Genomic DNA, 21,215 nt, shown 5'->3' with positions numbered 1-21,215 from the left:
TAAGAGACTGGAGTATCTCTTACTGAAGTCAATCTTGTCAGTCATATCAAAGCAGCATAGCTGCTGAAAACTGAATTGTTTTCAGCTGTCTGAATATAGCTGAGCAAATGTTTGTTAATCGGCTACTGCAGTAAATCGTGATTTTGAAAAAATGTTGGATCAAAGCCTATGTTATTCTGGGAACCCTACTTGTTCTAGCTGTCTCTTTAAATATTCTAAGACTATACCTCTGAGACCTTTTTTAATTCTTCAGCAGTTTTTATGCTATGTGCTAATGCCTCAACTGTTTCAGAATCTCAAATTGACTATCCCTTTATTGAAGTCTCTTGAAAAGTAATACATTTTTTACAGAAGTCAACTGTTGTCAGACTGCCATAATCCAGTTATGCAGATCTGTCTCCTGGGGATAGAATTCATGGGTAGCTTTCCATGTCACCTATTTTAGAGTATTTTGATCAGTATTCTTAAGTGTGTATGTTGTTGCACAGTATAGGACACAGAAGGATCCTAGCAAGATAAAGAATACATTTCAAGTCCCTTTCTGCAAAAAAGGAATTTTTGCAAATTACTCCTGTGTGCTTTAACACAGAGAACAAAAGTTCATCCCATTCTGTCATCTTGTTTTCACTAGAAGCACCAGATTCTGTAACTATTTTCCTAGTATTTGCATTAATACTTGCAATTCCGTGACAAAAGTAGAGCAGCTGTAATGTCTATACTTGTAGAAGCCTGAAATCATTGATAATACTGAAAATGAAAAGAACTCAGTCAGTGGATGCAAGATGTGTATTTGAGAAGACATGTCTTTCAGATGTTAACCAGCTCTTGATCTCAGAAGTTTGCACTTACTAGATAACATATAACTCTGGCATGCATTCACGATAAACAGGAATGTTGAGTCCTGTAGACTTTCTTGAGCACCTATGTTTTTGCAGTAGATGTAGCCCTTACATGTTATGTTACCACAAGCATGCAATTAGATCGACCTGCACAGTGAAGGGTAAGTTTCACTGTATTTTTTTACATGTCATTTAGGCATGTGGTTTTTATCATTTTGTATTTCCATTAGCAAGCACGGTTTAGAAGCATACTGTGGTAGCAGACAGGACGGGCTGTGGTCTAACTGTCCTCACTTATCACCCGTGCTGATCACAGCCCACCTCCTCTGAACCAGTACTGACTGGTTCAGTTTACAGGGTTTTTCCACTAAATAACAAACCTTCCTCTAAACAAACAACTCCCCCGACACCCAAAAGCCTTAAAACATCTATTTGTCCCTTATTCAGGCTAAATAAATAAAATAAAAAGCTTGGTGTAAACAGTATATATCTGTTTAAATAAACTTTCAGGGCCTCTGAGCCATTGCACATACAAAACTTGCAGTAAGTAGTTGCATTGACTTCAACATGCTTTTTGTAAAATAACTTACTCCTCTGTGATTATTAGAACTGAGCTTGACTTATTTTTGTTTCCCTTGCAATGATGTGAGCCCTAGAAAACATTTTCCCCCAGCTTAGCTGTTCAATAGAAAACAAACTTCATGAGCTAGCTTTTATTTTTCTATGTAAAAAAGTGTTCCCTGTTTAACAGATTGAAAAGCAGAAAACTGACCTTTTTTAAAGGATCTTTGGCTTCCTGGGGAGTCTGTGTGAGCAGTGAGAAATGAATCAAGTTTTCTAGCCATCTTAGTTCATGCAGTGGAAGTATTATAGGACAAACATGGGCCTCACAAATACAGTCTGAAGGAAAGCTTTTATTGCTCTCTACATCCTTACAGATGCGGTGAGTGGACTTTTACTGTAAATACTGCGTGCCCTCATCTGCAAACCTGTGATAATATGTTGCCCCAAACTGAACAAATGCTTTATCCAAATTCTTCTACTTCTGATTTTTCTCCAGAATTTTGAGAAGAACAAATTTGTAGAGCTGGAATGTGAGGAGTTGAGTCCAACATCTGAGAATTGTTCCTCTTTGTGAAAACACTTGCTCTGTCAGAGCTTTAGATTTAAGGTTTTACTCAACTTTAAAAGGTTTCTCTAAACGAAATAATGTTCACAATCATTGCAACTGTTTTGTTTCTTTAAAAATACAGTGTGCAGGTTTACAATTTGTTTAACAGTGCTGGTCTGTGGCCAAGTGTATTTCTTAGATTTGTATAGGTGTGCACCTTAGAATTGCTTTTATGCTCATTAAACTTCCTTTTAAAAAGACAATCATAACATTTTGTAATATTGTGTTTAATTGAATCTTAAAAGCAATATAAGACAAATACTATAAGTCAAAAGAACAAATATTTGTCGCTTTACAGCACTGGAATGCTCCTAATTAAGCCTTAAACATTAAAACTCTTAACTTTCTCTGCATGCATTACTGTTTTTAACATGAGGACCTTCCTTATTTTGCAATACTAAATTCCTATTAAAATACAAGAAACGTAACCTTACTCCTATTGCCCCCCCCCCATTTCAATACTCAGAAAAATTAGGAGAAGCAGAGATTGATATAAAACTGCTAGATGTAAAGCAAAACAGGCCATGTGCACTAATGATAGAAAACCCATTTGTGGTGGTGGTGGTGGTGGTGTAACACTAGGAGCAAGGGGGTCCCTGTGAATAAGTATACAGCAAAGCAAACTTAACAAGCTTACAGCAAAGAAAACGTAAGTGCTGTTTAGCAAAGGTTTACAAAATCATTATCTCATGTTTTCTTTCCATGGTGCTTCGCTGGAGTCCTCATTCTGTATACGAAGAAGAGTACAATGACATAATACATGGAGCTTTTCAGAAGAAGGACTATGTACACTAAATACGCTGTCCTGTGCATTAAGTGATCTGGAATAAACAAACACAGAAAAGTTGTTTAACTGTCAATATTCTGCAGCCTCCTGAAAGATAGGCAGAACCAAGACGATGCAGTACCTGCATTGCTGCAATTACATCGCTTTCAGCAAACAGTGTATAAAGAAATGCAACGTCTGCCTGTCCTCCGAGCAGGTCTGCACTGCTAACAGGTTCAATGTCGAGCGGGTTTCTTAGAACTGAACTGTTTGTCTGAATGCTGCTAGGTTGTTACTCTCTGTTAAGGCAGGAACATACTGCTAGCACTTCCAGCACTGATTACAGGTAATCTTGTGCTTGCTCCAGTCCTTCTGGTTTTTTTTAAAAATGCTAATGCCTAATATTTTTCCTCAATCCCTATTCAAACTAAAAGAAAGTGTCTTTTTCTGAAATGCTGGGCAGTTGGCTAGTCTGATATCCGCTGAAGCTTTGAGCATTTGACAACTTGAGTTATTTAAAACAATGGCATTTAATGTGGACTAATAATGTAGTATATTAGCCTGAAAAACACCTGTAGCATATTCTAATAAAGGTCAAGGAAGGAGAACCCTTCTTATAACCCACAGCAGATGTTAATTCAGAGTAGTGTTTACACATTTTTAAGTTGCAGACACCAGCAACTTAAAATATTTCCTGCAGGCCATTTAGAAGGGTTATTTTCATCATGTTCTGAGCATGTGTAACAACATTTAATTCTTCCATGACATGCATTGCATTCCCGTGTTTAAATACATTTTAATTACCTCCATAAAAAATCCTACTGTTACCAGAAGTTGCATTGCAGTCCTGTTTCTCTGCAGTCTTTGTAAGATCTATTGGAAAGAGAGTATAAACATCCAAATTAGGCTTTTCTTTAATTTAACAATAGTGAAACATAGAAAAGAAGAGGCAGTACAGCAACAGTGAAATGGGAAGATACTATTAAACAAAAAAATGGACACTTAAGATCTATCTTTCATGGAAAGGAAACAAGAAAAATGGATGCTTAAGAACATCTCAGAGCAGATGCTCAGGAGTAGGATTCATTTGCAGAGAGTGATTGGAAGGGGAAAATTCTCGTATACATGTAAATGGGTATTTGTTGCCCTAATTCAGAGCTTTGCGTTTGCCCCGCTCAGGGATGTGTCCATGAGGCTGTTCCTTGGCCGTAGCTTCTCCTGATGCACATTTTGGCTCTGGTTGCACCAAGGAGCACAGCCCCTTTCAGGAGCACTTTATTTATGTAATTTTATTACAGAGGAAAAAGTGAGTTCTACAATAATTTGTAGAATACCTTTTTTAATAATATGGAGAATACCTGTTTTAAAAAGGTAGTATATACCTTGTGTGGAAGGGGGGGCAAATGATTGCTCGTTGCTTTCATGCTCATATTTGCAAAGATATTTCTTGTTTTTGTTCTCCTTTGGTACGGTTAGCCAGCTTCCAATAGAGTATTGGTCATCATCCGATTTCCAGACCTCTCCATTTACTACATTATCTATCACTTCATCTCCTCCTTCAGTCCATGTCACCCGAATAACTTCTGGATAGAATTTCTCAACAAGGCAAACGTATGTCAGCTTATTTTCGTTTTCGCTACTCAGGACTTCATAGCTTTTCGGTGCACTAGTTCCTTTGTCTGGATTTGGTTTTGGAGGAAAAAAGAAAAGAATAAAATAAAGAGTTGAAAGATCAATAGTGTACAGAAATATATATTTCACCTGGGTGTACTTTCAATTTTTTCAGGTTGGATACTCAGCTGCACAGGGTAATTTCTTAAGAACAGCAACCTAAATGTCTTATTAACAAACATTTTAATTCTCTAATTTGTTATTCAATGTTTAGGATGGAAACAGAAATGTGCCATGTACAAAAGGAATTTTCGATAATAGGATGTGTGAATTTCAGCTGTTTCTGTCCTTGAGCTAAAAATAAGTTCTTGTCTGAGCTGAATGGACTCTCTGACTTGGCATTCAAACACACTTCATACTAAATACTGTTTGAATGAACCCACACGCCAGGTTTTTGTTTCCACTCCAAAACAATTACAGGACTGTGAGAATACAAAATAAGACTTTTAACTTTGTCTTTAAATGCATCAGTTGAAAGAAAATAAAATGAATAGAGGCTTTTATGAGTAAAATACAGCAAACCAAACTCAAAATCAGAAGACAAGACACAGCCCAAATTTTGTAAACTTGTTTTTGTTTAGACAATATACAGATGCTTAGAGTCCTGAGAATGTTCAGTCTAAACTTTAATATTATTCCATGTGTGTGGAGAAATATAATTTAAATTTAAAACTGCTCAGTGAACACTAACATCCAGACTGTGCTTCATTCATGCATCTTGTCTCCCAGGATATTAATAAATCAGAAATTTTTAAAGAGACTTATGGCATCTGTTCGGTTGTCTTTGAAAAAGTGCCTTTTGTGTAATTGAAACAAATAAATGACAACTGATAGATAAAGAATTAAAGTTTATATGAAATAGATTTAAAAGCATCTCACAAAAGATTTCTGGAGTATTTTATTAGAAAAAATAAACTTAAATCTGGTTATTTAAAACATGAGATATCTCTTCAAAAGGAGTTTGAAAAATTATTTTTGAGAATCATGTTAAGAAACTGAAACATTGCTGGAGATATTCATAATCAACTTCCCTTCAAGCTGAATTAAAAAAACATTTAGAGAACTACATGACAGTGTAGACCACGCAGCCTTCCAAGTGGTACAGCTGTCAGAAAGTGTGTTTGTCTCCACAAGTCCTTGACAATTATTAAATAATAGTAATATTTCTTGGAATAACTTTGTTTATTTATTTGACAAAAGGAATTTAATATTGCTTTGTAATGCTTATGCAAAGACAACTAAATGGAAAATTTGTCAATAACTTATTAAAGATGGACCTACCCAGCTGTCAAATCTTTGCGGGTTTATGTCCCCATTATAAACTGGATAAGACACTGCTAATTAATGAAGATCTGCTATATCTAAATAATTCTTTTTAAATCTGATATTAATTTTATGGGTTTGAGCAATTGTTTTTGAAGAAATTCTATGTGTTGGCCAGGTAACGATCTAGATAAGGACAGGAATATGGAATCACAAAGTGCTCTGAACTAGGAAAGTTGACATTATATGCTATTACTTTAATACTAGATTTGTGTAAATGTATGAATTAACACAATTGAAAAGCAAAAAAAAACCCCCAAAACTAAAACAGAAGAAAGTTCTATATCCAGATAATATTTCTATATCTAAATAGCATATCTGTTTGTACCAGCATTCTAGAAAGTGATACGCTTTCAGAAAAGTGCTCAATACGAACATATGAACATTGAACACATTTTACCATGATTAGTGAGCTGTTTCTACAAGCTTAAAGTTAGTCTCTGTTTCATTTGCCTCTCTGGAATAAAGCCTGTCTTATTAGGAGGAGTCTAAATCAGCCAGACTTTGTCCACACAAAAATGACTTTTTGATATTATAGAAGTGGAGAGCAAAGTTAAGAGACTGGTTTGGTTAAATATATACACTTCTGCAGTGCATGTATAGCCAGTGCTCATGGGCAGTTATTTTTGTCTACACTTAACTATGAGTGGGAGCTAGATGCAGATTTCAAAACTGACCTTTGTTGTATAGAAAAATACTGCTAAAGGCTGATTTTTAAGGCAGCAAAGAGATTTAGCTGTTCACCTCCTTGCACCACTCCCTCCCTCCAGATGCCTGTGTAAATCTCCACCACCATTTTTCAGCAGCTAGAAGCAAAGGGTTTATAGTGTTGGTTTGGCTGAGTGGCACAGTTTTCGTGCATTGTGAGAAAATACATTAATACAAACATATATTTCTGTGAAAAGGTCTTTACCTTTCTTTAAATGATCGGGTATTCTAGAGCAATCTTTCACGTTGCATCCCCCAAGAAACTACTGGGAGGTTCTTTCAAGTACTTCATACTTATTGTTCAAAAGAAAAGATAACCAAAGCATAAGACTTTCTACCTTCAAAAAGATAATCTTTATATTAATGAATTTTCACTTATTTTGGAGATATGTCATTGAAATGAAGATGTGGACTGAGTTTTCTTTTCTTCACAGAAATAAAATCGCTAACAATTTTATGGTCCCCTAGCATTAATTTAGGGGCTAGTTTTATATTCTGTATGCATTAGACCTACCAGGGATGCAAGATTAACCCCATTTCCAAAATGATTTATTTGCTCCAGAGCTGTGAATGTTTGAAAAAAGCATGATATATCTTTTGTCCCAGTGACACTGCTCTGCAAAACCTCATGGTTATTTTAGGTGTTTCTTTTAGATTTTCAAAGCTACCCTGACTAATTTTAGTAGGCTAAAATGTAATTGTCTAATTTGATTTTTTTCTCTTGGATTGTCAAATCTGAATAGAGAGAGAGAGATGCTTCCAGTTGGCATTTCATCATGCCTGTTTTAGAGACTTCTATTAAGATGGGATAAGTTCCTTTTCTGGAGGTGCCAATGTCTTTCCATTTACCATTAAAAGACTCTAAATGTTTAGCTTAAATGAAACACCTAACTTATATCACTATACTGAGGAAATCCAGATTCCTTCCAATTATGTACAAGCTTCAAGCAAAAAGTAGTGCCTGAATAGCTGAGTACATGTGCAGGCATGGGAGAGTCTCATATGCACGTACAGATAATTGGATAACAATCAGTAACTGAACAAATTAAGTTTTCCATATATATATATATTTATATATATTTATATATATTTATTTTTATGTGTGTGAGTATATATATATACACACACCTGTAAACTGTAGGTATGCTTAGGAAAAAAGGATGTAAATATACATGTAGAGTTGGCTGTAGATTTTGATGGATCTTTAGGCTGATCTGTAAAGTCATTGATGTCAACAAGATGGTTTAACCCTGATTTTTCTGAGCATATGATCTGAGCCTTTCTGAAGGATTTCAAAACAATGAACTTCTACTCCATTGTCCTTTTGGTTTTAGTAAAACTTTCAAAACATTTTGCTGTTTCATTTGTATAACAGTTTTCTAAGGCAGGTTTAAATATGTACACAGGCCTTACTTTTTAAATAATATATAAGCACGCACATATAATTTGCACTTATTTCACAAGCTGTCATCTGTCTTTTCTCTCCTGTACTAAGGCAGTGACTCTGTACAATATTGCACAAATAAAACTCTGGAGTTAGGCTTGCAATTATTGAGGTATTTTGTTGGGGTTCAAGATACGCATTTAAATAGATCAATTATTTTAGGATTTTTTTCTAAGGAAGCCCCCCTACAGTTTGTCTATAAATATTTATAAGTAAGGTTTAGAAATAAGATTTTTTTTTTAAGCTCAGATTTTAATTCTCATTATTTGGATGGTCCCACAGAATGGAGTAACTTTGATCCTGAGAGCTTTTCAGGTCCCCTTCAAGTGAGCGGGAGCTGAGAGCACTCAGTGCACTGAGTTCATACACAACATTCTTATCTTGTTTGCCAGTGACTTCTGAAATCATCACAGATAATAAAATAGCATACTCCTGACCCACCGCAAGTCTCCCCACATACCTTAAAGAGCTGTCAACCTTCACTCTATTGCTTTGCCGTTATAAAACTTATAAAAGAGTTGTTTAAAACACTTACTGGAGACGATGAGTTTTGTGCCAGTACCAAATATCTTGTAGAGCTCACACTGATGCATATTCTTACAGAAACTGCTTGCAACATTTTGACCAGACAAGGATCTTTTTTTTTTCTTTTTTTTTCTTTTCCTCCCAATAATCATGTGAATAGAGGGAGTCAATTCATTTGGCTACACATATGTAGAAAACCTGAACTGAATCTCAGCTAATGCTGCTATTCCCAAAGAGCCCTCAGTGATATGTACTTTAAATTCAGCTTCAAGATAATTGCTGTCACTGGTTAAAAAAAAACAAAATAAAACACAGCTGTAGTTATTTGGGGCATTAATTGAGCAATGATATTTCCTCTAATTTTTTCTTGATTCTGCAACTGAGAAAGATCCTTCAATTAGTTTTTTCTGGAATGCTGAGTGATTTGTCCGCATGATTTAAAAAACATCTTGATTTAAATAATTGTCTAATATGAAAATGAAGGCAAGCTCTAAACATTGAGGCTTACTTAATTTCTTTGCCTCTTTATACTTTGTTTATTTGCCTCTTTACAACTCCCCAAAGTTCTCCTTTTTAATGAATTCTATGTCTATTTTCCCCACCAAAATGTGAGGGCTCTGGAAACTACTACAGACCGCTTGTCCACATATTTCCAAGGAGGACTATGCTCAGAAGTGACATGAAACACCTCTGCTTTTCAGAAACGTTTGTGATCCTAAACCAACACATTACAAATCAGCGAGGCTGCTTGTAGGAAGGACCCTATGCAGGGCTGGTGCCCAGGCTCCGGCCAAGCTCAGTGCCCTCCAGGGCACTAGAATTACACTATTCTGTGTGACCACACCAAGCTCCTAGATCTTATTGTACAGAAAGCAGTGCGTAACCTACCTGATACAATGAGTTTTGTACCAGAGCCAAATACTTTGAAGCTGCTCCTACACATTGGATAAAGCCATTGCAATAACCATGCAGATTTATTCTCTTTATATGGGTAGAGTGTTATTTTTAAAGAAAAACAGACTTGCTGCTTAATTAATTTTTAGGTCCTAGAACAGCAAAAAAGGAGCGGAAACCTCAAGTAAAAATAAAAAGGAGCAGGGATTTTTGAAGGTATCAATGGTGCTAACTAGGCAGGATTCATCTTAACTAATTTTTGCCTTCTGAACATTTAGAAGAACGGTGCAAACTGATCCCCTTGGCTCCACATGTGCTTTGTGGAGAGTGAAAGCACCGGCAGAAGGCCTCTTTGATCTGTTTGATCAGATATTAGCTAAGTGAACTACTCTTCTAAAAGAAACTCATAGAATCAGAGAGAAAATTAGTGAACATTATGCTGAGACCTGAGCAGAACATGACTCCCCATCAATATTTTTCTTGTCAGTACAAGAAGAAGAACCCTGACTGCATTGGAATCAAAGTCAAAGCCCCCACCAACCAGATACCCTTTTTTTTGATGATTGCCATCAGGCAAACTGTTTCCATCTCAGGTGACTAATTAAGCCAAGTCATAGGCAAGTACTGAAACACCTGAAGTTAACCTGAGACAATATAATTTTGATTAAGTATGTATGTCCAACGTGTTGGAGGGAAAGCTCAGTGTTTCCACAGTTTGTCTTTCTTCCTTAATGGTAGTAGCAATAATAACAATTAACAAATACTGAAAGGTTTCTGCAAAAGCTAGGAAGAGGCAGTAGCCCTTCAACCTTGAATATGTTCAGACAATTCTGGGCATCCCTCTGTTAACTCCTGTCATTCAGTGTAGTCTGGCGTACTCCTAAATGAGTACTTCTTGCTCTTCAAAGAATTTGAGTAACCCAGAGCTTTGACATTTTCTTTGAGAATAACTCAGAAATTTCACAGAAGTGGAATGCGCCTCGTTAAAGACAAAAGGACCTTTTAGTTCCCTGAGGGTTATCTTTGCCATACTCAGATTCATCTTTAAAAACAAGATGATAGTGGGGTTAGCTATACTTCTATGCTGCAATAGTTGCTCTATTTCCCACATTTCATAAATAAACGCAAAACAATTATGTTGTGTTCTGTACCTTGAAATGCTCTTAAGGGGGAAATCCTGCCAAGCATTCGGTAGGATTAAAACCAGTGGGAGCTAAAGCAGCAGAGCACTTCATGCAGCCAGGATCTAACCACTGAAACGCATTGAAGAAGTTGCAGGTTTTACATTTCACGCTTACCTGAAACAATCAGCTTGGTTCCACTTCCAAATATTTTTACATCAGCATACCACTGTATGATAATGCTTAGCAATATCTCCTGCACTGCACTTTCTTTTCATAGGCTACAGAAAAGGTCTCTCTGATGGGGAGGTTGGTGAATACCTGACCCAGTGCAGTAACTGCAATTTTAACAAGGACTTAGGAGTCCTAGAGTCTTAGGAGCACTTTGATTTTTGTAGTGAGTAGAAAGTTCAGGTTTCCAAACACAGCACAGTCCTTTTACCCCTGGGATTTCCATAACAAAGATCTGTTATCTGTAGTCTGTTAGGTTTTCTCTAAGATAACTTCTATCCTGCTGTTTTAAGATGACATATGGTTATATTCTGATTCCTGAAGGACATCCAGACAATTCATGAGTTATTTGTTGATTTAAACAAACAGGTAACCCATTCTTTTCCCTCATTTCACTGTTCCAGCTTTGAAAACATTTTGACAAACATACCTGAAAGCATGAGTGCCAGTGCCAAAATATTTTATTCTGGTTGCAGATCAACATAACTTTCTATTAAAACTAATGAATCTTTGAGGTAAAAGATTTCCACAAACTCACAGTTTGAAGTCTATGTCTTAAATGCAAAACCCACTCTCTAAACAAAAGTTACTAAGCCCCAGAATGTGTTTAACTAAGTTCATGCATTTGGTAAGTTCTTGCATTGTTCTCTCTTTGGCAAAATCACCTTTCTCGACAAATACAATTTCATTGCAAATTGTAGCAGAGAACATTTTTGATCAGAGGCTTTGACAGCATTTTAAATTTGGGTTGAATTGTCTTCTGCTCTTTACATCTTGACATATTTACAGCCACCTAGCTAATATCTTACATATTCTGAGCAACACACTGTAAGTGGTGCTGTATACTCTCTACTGAAATAGGCATTCCTGTTACCCATTGCACAGTTGTAACAGAATTAAGAAGAATGCAAATGCAAAAGGAAACCGGTTATTTCCAAGAGAGCCAGGAGCTGCAAGTCTGTGCCATTCCCGGCAATTTTCCTCCCCAGTTAATGGAGACTGACCCAGCTCTAGCAACAAGAAACTTTTGCATTTCTCACTTGCTACCCTGAGAGTTGCTGTGTAAACTTTCAGGCAGTTCTGTTTTTCTTCCCTGGAGCAGCACAGGGAATAAACACAAACCAATATTTAAACTTTAACCTTCTCTGCATTTCTCCACTACCCCATCCTTAATAAGTATTCAGGAACTGTTCTAAAGGTGCTCACAGTATTCACCAGATCCACTATTTCTTGCCCATCAACCCATCCAACTGGAGCTCCATGCATAGATCACAGATAAAACATAACTTATCTTGCACAGATTATTTTTCCTACACTCTTTCCTTCTTAATTATCTCTTTGGAGAACTCAATTTAGCAGGCAAAAACAAAATACATAATAACAATACTTACTAGAGACAATCAGTTTGGTTCCTGTGCCAAAGTATTTGATCCAGGTAGATGCTCCACACTAGGTTTTGACTTTACAATAAGTTGAAGTGCTCTGTTGCTGTGCTGTCACTGCAGAAAAAACAAATTTTTCCAACCAGTCCCTGGAACCTGCTGGAAGGATTGCTGGGTCGTTGGCTGTTAGGAGAACATCAGGTGTTTCAGACTTACGCCCAGTTGTTCAGCTGATATCTAAATTCCCGTCAGATCAAGTCTCTTTCTCAAAGAATTGCAAATTTATTAGATAATGCCTCCATTTTATGTCTAAGAATGAGAACTAGGTGAAGGCTTCTCTTCAGTTTTAAACAAAAAAAGAGGTCCATACGGTTGCACATGTTAAAAAATACGTGCCCCAAGGTAATGATCCTGCCCATTCACAAAGGCATAGATCCCCTCTCACCTGCAATTATGTAACATCAAGTATTACTAGGATGTGGTTCTTTTTCAGCTGTCCTAATAAAATTCAGCAGATGGAAATGAAGGAGAGCCAACACGACAAGCCACTCTCTGCCATGCATCGCAAAGGGGTCCATAAGCTGCACCTTTTATTTTCTGCACTCGGTACATAGTTATTATCTTTCCATCTCCTGGAATTATTCCAGTCTCTGTAATACCAGCTTATTGAGACCTTTACTTATGCCAGTATGTGAGGGAAAGGGACTTTTCCTTTGCACACTGGCTTCTTGCAAAACAGGCCAAGATAACATCTGAGGAAGCCCAGCTTCAGTCAGTCAAATAGTCTGCATGTTTAACTTGCCAGTTAAAAGAAACCGAGTTTGAATGCTTTCAGGATCATGTGTGGCATACACATAGACTCAAATGTGTGCCCAAAAGACTACAAAATAATGCAAAGATACTACTGTTTGTGGCTACAGAGAGGAACTAGACTGAGAGTGAAGTTCTTTCAATTTACACGAGTGGATATAACAAAAGCTATCAGATACTCTAAGTGTTTCTGGGCAGGGCAGACTATCGCTTCTCATTGTAATTGCCGTTTTGGATGCCTCATACATAGTCAAAATTTTTGTAGTACTTTTTCATCCCATCAGACTAATGGTCTTCAATTAGATACACTTCAATGAACCAAGCGAGGAGAGTATCAGGGCACTGCAGCAAAGGGGAACTTTAGTAAGAGGGGCTTGATGGCAGAGGAAAACCTTTGTGGGTGAATTTCTCGGACATGGGGGCCAGCATGCAAGATGGCAGGAGGATTTCAAAAACTTACCAGAGGTACAAAGTGGGATGTCTAACTTCAGGTTAACTGGTGTTTTGACACTGGATAAAAGTGAAGATAAAGCTTTTTTGTTTGTTTGTTTGTTTGTTTGTTTGTTTGTCAGAGAGAAGAGGAAGCAAGAAGAAGGAGATAAAAAAGACTACATTAATCAAGGCCAAGTTCAAAAAAAAAAGGCATTGTCAGAGTTATGAGGTGATGGGAAAATGAATGAAAAATTTAACTGTATTCACTATACTAATGGTCAGGAAAGACTGTATGTCACAGAAAGAAGCAGTGTCAAATTAAACAGGAGAAGTGCAGTTTTTCAGTGCAAAAGAGGACAGAGGTCCAGGAGGAGCAGGGTGACTTTGCAGCAGCAAAATTATATGCAAAAAGTCCCTTCAGCCACCTAGGAACAGAGGCATTGCAGATTGCCATGAACAGCAGGTGAGCGGAGAGCAGGGCACCAGCTCCTGGCAGCTCGCAGGGAGCTGGTGTGGTCCTGTGGGCAGCAGGGTAAGGCTGGCTCCTGTGCCCACACCCACGCTTTCTGAAGCAACGTGCTGTGCTGTCAGCAGAAAGAGAACCCAAAATGATCACAGTAAATGCAGAATTGAAGCCTGCTCACTTTCCCTCCTATGTCTTTAGACACTTGAAAAAAGTTTATGGCACATGAAAAGGAAAGGTAGTGGGAGCTGGTTGTCTGGTTCATAAAGGATCCCCATCTACACTGTATATGAATAGAAAACTGATTTAATTAGCTGGAGTTACTTCATTGCACCTCCACCCCATAAATACAGGACCAAAGCATATGTCTATCCACAGATATAGGTTATCTACAGGCATGCACCTAGTGTTGAGCTTACTTTCAACACTACACTTTGAGGAAGTAGCTAGGAGGGATGTATTGCTTATGAGATATAAATGTGGAAAGCTGTTGTTAAACATAGAAAGCTCTCTTCTTTGGTAACGCTGTCTCCAACTTTGGGAGGTCATTCAGGTGCATCACTACCATGTAGAAGGGCAGTGAAACACAGACAGTGATAAGCAAGAAGGATGGGGAAAGGGGATGATATAGGTCCGAAAGAATGAATAAAAACACCCATTTCCATGTCTCAGGAAGAGTAAGTAGAAAGTCTTCCTCCTCTCACAGTTGCTAACTTTTAAACCAAAATAAGACTCATTTTTCTCTGCTTAAGATCTTATAAACCTTCAGGCTAAAGCTTATTATTTCCGTTTTCTTTGTCAGGCTGAAGATTCTGGAAAGCTTCAGTAAAACATGCTGAGCTATTTCTGGGAACAAGAATATGGAGAAGTGCTCTTTTTTGTCTTTGTTAAAGAAATCCTTACAGCTGACATGCTTGAGTGAAAGGAGAAGAACCTGAAATGTAGAGGTTGACTGGCCTTGAGTTAGGTATTTGCCTTGCACCATTCCCTTTGCACTTTGTATTTTCTCAATAGAAATCTCTAGCTTTTGGCAGATAAAGTCTCCAAAAAGTCAGTCTATGCTGAGCATGTGCTGGTTCTCCAGAGCCTCCACATGAGGCCAAGCTGCTCCTCCACACTGAGGGAAACAACTTGGGATCTTTTCAAACACTTTGTGGTTCAGATGCTGAGGGAGTATTTGTCTAGGTGATGTGTGAGTTTCTACTACAGTGAGTATCCCAGTAGGCACAGTAATAGGTAGCAGCATCTTCTGCAATTACATTTTTTATTGCAAGAATACACAGTTTCTGGCTAGAAACTCTTTCAACTGTATACCTGTGCTCTTGGAAGTTACTATCTACAGTCATCTTCTCTGCTACAAGGTAGAGCACCCTGTCTGGAGCTTTATCCTTCTTCTGTTGATACCAGTGTATGACAGTGCCTTCAAAATTTCCAGAGAAGTCTTTAAAGTGACACATCAGACGTATACTTCCTTTAGACTTGGTGATGGATATAGGGCTCTGCTGGGAAATTTCTTGTGCAAATCCATCTGGGAAGGAAAAGAAAAAAAGGAGAAATGATATTATTAGCTGGAATTCAGGGATCTGGGAAGATGTCTTTTAGTGCAGCAATGAGCACCCATGAGGAAAGGTAAGAAAGTAAGGAAGGACTTACAAGACCAAACCATCATGGCCATAAAAGAAGTTGCCAGCGCCAGCAGTAACATGCTTCTCATGCTCTGTGGCCACTGAGAGTCAAAGGAGAGTGAAGCAGGCCCTGGTGCAAGCCAAGCGACACCACATGGGAGGAGGAGGAGTCTCCCTTGGGTGGCAGCCAATGACACTGTTCATTAAGCCATAAAAATGCACCCCCTACCTCCATGTGGGGAGCACCAGAGATGGGTGAGCCAGTGCGGGTGAAGGAAATGGGGGACTCTCCCCTGCACTGAGGCCACGGCAACCACAAAGCTCTGGCTGCACCAAAGTGCTGGCCCCTGTGACACGCCAAGGTGCACTAGCGGTGGTGAAACCTCTTGGGACAAGCGCCTCCAGGGTCCACAATGAGTTCATTATTGCAAAACGAGCATCGTGACAGCAGCTGCTCTGGTGAGGATGGAACCTGATTCAGGAAGCCTCCTGAGACTGCATCTGGAGCACTGGAGAAGGGTCCTGAGAAAAGCAGCAGTGCTGTCCACAGCACTGAGTCCAGGTGAAGCATGGGAGTAATGGGTGCTGCAAGTTGCTGCATGGGGAAGGCAGAAAAGAGCAAAAAATAAGTACTATCCACTGAATTAAGAAGAAGCTCTATGGAAAACTGCCATGAGATCCTGTAAGTAAAGACAGAATTGCAATACAGGCATGTGATGGCACCAATTTCTGGCTAAGAGCTCGAGTGTCATACCATTGACTAGCCCTGAAGATACCAATAGGATTCAGTGAAATCAGTGAGCACTTGTGTGCTTAAACTTCACATTGTGTTTAAGACTTTCAAGACTGAGGCTATTGGTGTTCACCCTTCATTTGTACCTACTCTGATTTTCTTTCTAAAGTCCCATAGCTCATTATGTGTCATGGTCCAGCATTTCAAGTATTCAATAACACACTTGATCAAAAAAAGAAAAAAGAAACACGTTCATGAGTGGGCACATACTGTGCTAAGGGCACAGGTAAAAGTTATTCCTCTCAGTTTCTTCTTTGAAATGCTTGCTGTACCCAAGGCCATTTACTAACTCACTAAAATTTGAAATTGCTCCACCAAAATCAAATGTTTCAGCAATTCTCCTGTCTTCCAAAGAAACCTGTTTATTCTATTTTCCCTAACATGAAATAAAAGGAGAAGTAGTTTATAAGCAGCACATCATCAGCTATGGTAGATAAGAAAATGTAAATCTCTGACTTAAATTGGTCTATGCGGCATTTTGTGGAATCAGAATCCTCAGGTAAAGAATATTTCCAGGGACTTAGTCACTTCCATGTAGACCAGAAGGAAGTACAGTGGGGGACACAGAGTGTTTTTTTCTTAGAAATACTAGGGAGTGGCAAACATACTGTTCAGATTACCAAGAAGTTTTCTTCAGCAACTTGGTGGTTTTTTGCTTTTGTTTTTTTTAACCATCTTCTCTTTCCTAGGGGAGAATAGGGGCTGGACTGCAGAATCAATTCAACGTTTGCTTCCCTCCAGGACTGCCACATTTTTGTGATTGTGCAAACCACACTGAAGGAGCAAGCGAGTTGCCAGTATTCATATGCTAATTGTTAAGGCAGTAAAGACTTTCTCTGTGCTTAAAATAAGATAAATGTGTTTTTGATGATCAGAGTGCTAATGATGGCACACGTTTCAAAACAACAGTTGTGCACAGGTACTATTCATCCCAGGTAGCACAAAATGGTTTGGCTTTTCTGCAGCTGATCCAAAATGCAGTGACAAGACAAGGCAAGTGACTGTGGTCTCACACCATTAAAAGTTCAGATGCTGAGAGAGTTTTTGTCTAAATGATCTCTGAGTTTCTACCACAGTGAGCATCCCAGTAGGCACAATAGTAAGTGGCAGCATCGTCTGGGGTTACATCTTTTATTGTAAGAACACACCGATCCTGGCCAGAAACTCTTTCAACAATGTACCTGTTCTCTTGAAAGCCACTTTCAACAAAAGCTTTCCCTTGTGAAAAGTACAGTAGCCTCTCTGGGGGTTTCCCTTCCTTCTGTTGATACCAGTGTATGACAGTGCTATCAAAACTTTCCAGTAATTTAGTAATTTCACAGCTCATACGTGCACTTCTTTGGAACTTGGTGATGGATATAGGGCTCTGCTGGGGAATTTCTTGTGCAAATCCATCTAGGAAGAAAAAAAGGAGAAAGAAATAATCAATTATAATTCAGGGATTTGGGAATATGTCATCTAGTGCAGCAATGAGCACCTGTTAGAAAGGTAAGAAAGTAAGGAAGGACTTACAAGACCAAACCATTGGGGCCATAAGAGTTGCCAGCAGTAACATGTTTACTTGTTACGCTCAGCAGTTGATAAGAAACAGAGAAGAAGGAAAAGGGCCCCAGACAGGGACAGGATGGTACAGGAGCAGGAAGTGACTCATCTGAGCAGATCCAGTGACAGGTCTGTTTGCAAGCACATGGGGCCACAATTGCAGAAAACACACTGCAGGCTGGGAAAGGACTTAGGCTGGCAAATGCTAAAACTGATGAGAAGGTTTCCAGGTAGATGTGAGAAATATTTGTGAATTCAAGGATTCTGACCCTTGAAAACTTGAGCCAGAGCCACTGAGAAAAGGTTGAAATCAAGGGCAGCTCCAGCTGTGTAACAGGGTGGGAAGAGTCCAGCCCAGAGGCCACCAGTGAGTGCCTGAGGGGTGCCAGGTTCTGGGCAGAGATCCTCACCAGTGTCCCTAATGCCGGCCTGACTGAGCAGGAGGCAGCCCACCATCCCATCAGGGACCTCATTTTGCTGCTTCAGCTCAGTTACACAGCTCCAGCGCACTGAAATGGCCAGGATGCCCCTGTGCCAGTGGTGTCCCCCACGGAAGTGGCACATGAGCTTGTTGCATATCAACCTGCACCTATTGGGGCAGCTGTACAGTGAATATGTGCCTAGTCTTTAGGTTCAAATGTGGGAGGAAATATACAGCTGCAAGATTTCAGTTTCAGAGCTCAGATAAGGTTCCAACACTTCTTGGAAAGAAAGACTCAGAAACAGAGGTTGCCTGCGCACCGAATGAGGTCTGCTTGTCAATGGCCATTGCAGAGGTGCCTCTCAGTAAAGTCACACAGACATCATGAGGGATCTCTCCTGTAACAGGTTAGCAGAGGCTGTGGGACCATCTGAGCATGAGGGAGACAAGCTGCTTTGTCCTCCCTCATTTATGCCATCAGCTGTGCGCAGCAAGGTGGCATTAAGCACGCGTTATTGGCAGGCTAGGAAAGGCATCCATGACTGCAGAGTTTCAGGCAAAAGACAGTCAAAGAGAAACATCTGCCTCTGCGCAGTAGCAGTGTCGGTGGGACTGGTCTGTCTCTTCTTGGTAAATAATGACAGAGGTGTCTATTTAATTCTCTGTTGGGCCATCCTGAGAAGGATGAGAAGGAGAAGTGAGTTAAGGACCATCAGGCACAACAAGCTGAGTAGGTGGCTTACGAGCATGGGAGTGAGAAAGAGAGAAATATGAAACAGACTTTAAGGTGAAGGGGGAGAGATGCAGATGGAAGGTCACTCATTTCAGCTACTTCTAGTGTCAGTTCTCCTGCATGGGGGACTACGGCTAAGGGAAATCAAAACTGCATTGGCAATTGTGTGGAAATGGAAAGGACCTGAGATCAAGGCCCTTTTGCCAAAAACTGATTAGAATAGTAGAAGGCCAAAGATCTTGGTCCATAAGGACAGAGGTAGAAATGACAGGCAGTTGAGTAAACCTTGCATAGCTGAGCTTTTAAAGCCTCTATGGCAATGCTTTTGGAAGACCTAGACATATTAGGAGAGGGACAGACGGATGGATAGATAGATAGACAGATTACAGGATAGTTAGTGAACTTGCTCAGCGTTAGCCATACTGGTGTCTGGGATTGGAAGGACACAGGTATCACCAAATGCAGGGCATATGATGTCTGCTGTGGCGGTGCTGGATGTATCTCATCCCCGGTCTGAAATTCAGTTCTGCTGACCTGATGCAGTTGTGCAGACACTCTTTTGTGAATAGGTCAGTGAATCTGTGCGCTAGTACAGCCAAAAAAGAACCATCATCTTGTATATCAGTTATGATACAATAATTATTTTTAGCTGTGTTAGTTTCAAATATACCAGGTGAATACTGCTCCCAAAACTTTATTTCAGAGGTCTAAAATCAAGAAATGCTTCAAGATGTCGTAGAAACAAAGATTAATAATTCTCTAGGGTAAGACCTTTTTAACATCTGTAAGTGCTTTCATAAGCTGAATAGTGTTCAAACCATGGATAGAGTTAGTGATGCCAGGACACACACACAGCCCTAGCCTTGCAGATCACCGAGGAGCCCTTTAACTGAGGTGGACAAAACTGCTGTTAGAGTTGGAGGAGTTCATCAGGATTCCACTTCTGACCTCAGGGAAAGTGGCGTAGCAGCAACAAACATCAGAGTTTGGGTTTTGGAGAACCTACTTTCAGGCAGAGAATGAATTTGATGATCCCTCAGGCATTCCATTTTCTAGCAGTCTGGCATCATGGTTGTAACAGACTTCTTAGTTCATCTTCAGCCATGAAGAGGAATGCTTTTCTACCTTTCGCAATTGTCTGGTAAGCATAGTGCATTTATGCTGGACTTTTACTTCCGCCCTGAAAGTCCTCTTTGCAGCTCTTGAGGTTCAGTTTTCTTTGTGACCGCACCTGCAAGAATGGTTGCAGAAACAACCCTGTGGTTTTCAGTGCATCTACTGATGCTAAATTCATTTTTATTTTCTGAAGAATCATCAGGGCTAGAAAACATTCTGGTTAAAATATATGCCTAAAGTATACTAGCACTCATGTCATAATGGCTTAATGTCCACTTGTATTCCAGATCACCCATTAGAAGTCTGTAATCACATCTTCAGCCAATGAAGCACATGCATATGCTTAACAATATACACCTGTGTAAGGTCTAGGCTTACATATTATTGCATACATATATAAAACAGTAGTAGTACATTGCTGTTTCTCATACCACACAGTAGAAATCTGTCAGATACCCAATCCCAGATTAAGAGGAAAGGAATGTGGAAGTGACTGGGTCTCACATAATTAGAGGTCTATATTGCAGATATGGGGTGGCTTTTTGTATTGTGACTTTCTAACACAGCAAGTCTCCCAGTAGGCACAATAACAGGTCCAACTTTATGTTGCATATTGCAAGAGGACACATGTATTGGCCAGAGCATTTTTCAACAATATGCACTTCCAGGTTAAAATTGTCACCAAATATACTTGTCTCCAATGAAATGACCAACATCCACTCTGCACATAACTTCAACATTCTTTATTTGATAACAACATATATGAAGATAATATCAAAATCGTCAGAGAGATTTGTAATGTAACAGTGCAGGCATGCACTTCCTTCGTGCTTGGTAATGGGTAATGGCCCTGCTTTGGAATTACTTGTGAAAACTCACCTGGAAAAAAAGGAGAAGTATCACAAAAGTTGAATTTAAATATTTTTTGGAACATGCTCTTTTGCAGAGTATCACACACATAAGGAAGAAAGGCAAGCAGGAGAAAAATGTCTCCTAAGACCAAACTGAAATGGCCATAACAGCTGGCAACAGTAATGTGCTTAATCATTTAATTGGGTATCTAACTGGGAAGCAAATGAAAAGGAGTTTTCATAGGTACGGATGCAGGGTAGTGGGAGAGAGGAAGTGGCTTATTCCAACAGTATCCAACAGCAGTCTCCTGCCTGCATATGGCACCAAGTTTCAGAAAATCCCACACTGTGAGG

At 39.2% G+C, this 21,215-nt stretch overlaps 1 protein-coding gene across 1 annotated transcript; it reads right to left on the bottom strand.

Annotated features, from left to right (window-relative positions):
* Window positions 1–927: 927 nt before the first annotated feature.
* TARP (TCR gamma alternate reading frame protein) lies at window positions 928–17,753 on the bottom strand. The gene is made up of 7 exons (XM_067291240.1): window positions 17,711–17,753; window positions 14,988–15,308; window positions 13,172–13,178; window positions 9,336–9,376; window positions 4,159–4,455; window positions 3,581–3,649; window positions 928–2,831 (listed from the first exon to the last, which is right to left on the bottom strand). The coding sequence occupies exons 1-7, from the start codon at window positions 17,751–17,753 to the stop codon at window positions 2,698–2,700; spliced, it is 912 nt and encodes a 303-aa protein (XP_067147341.1). The 3' UTR covers window positions 928–2,697.
* Between the last annotated feature and the right edge of the window lie 3,462 nt (window positions 17,754–21,215).

Source organism: Apteryx mantelli, chromosome 2 (assembly GCF_036417845.1).
Source record: "Apteryx mantelli isolate bAptMan1 chromosome 2, bAptMan1.hap1, whole genome shotgun sequence".
NCBI lineage: Eukaryota > Metazoa > Chordata > Aves > Apterygiformes > Apterygidae > Apteryx > Apteryx mantelli.
This window is presented reverse-complemented; position numbering and strand designations above follow the sequence as displayed.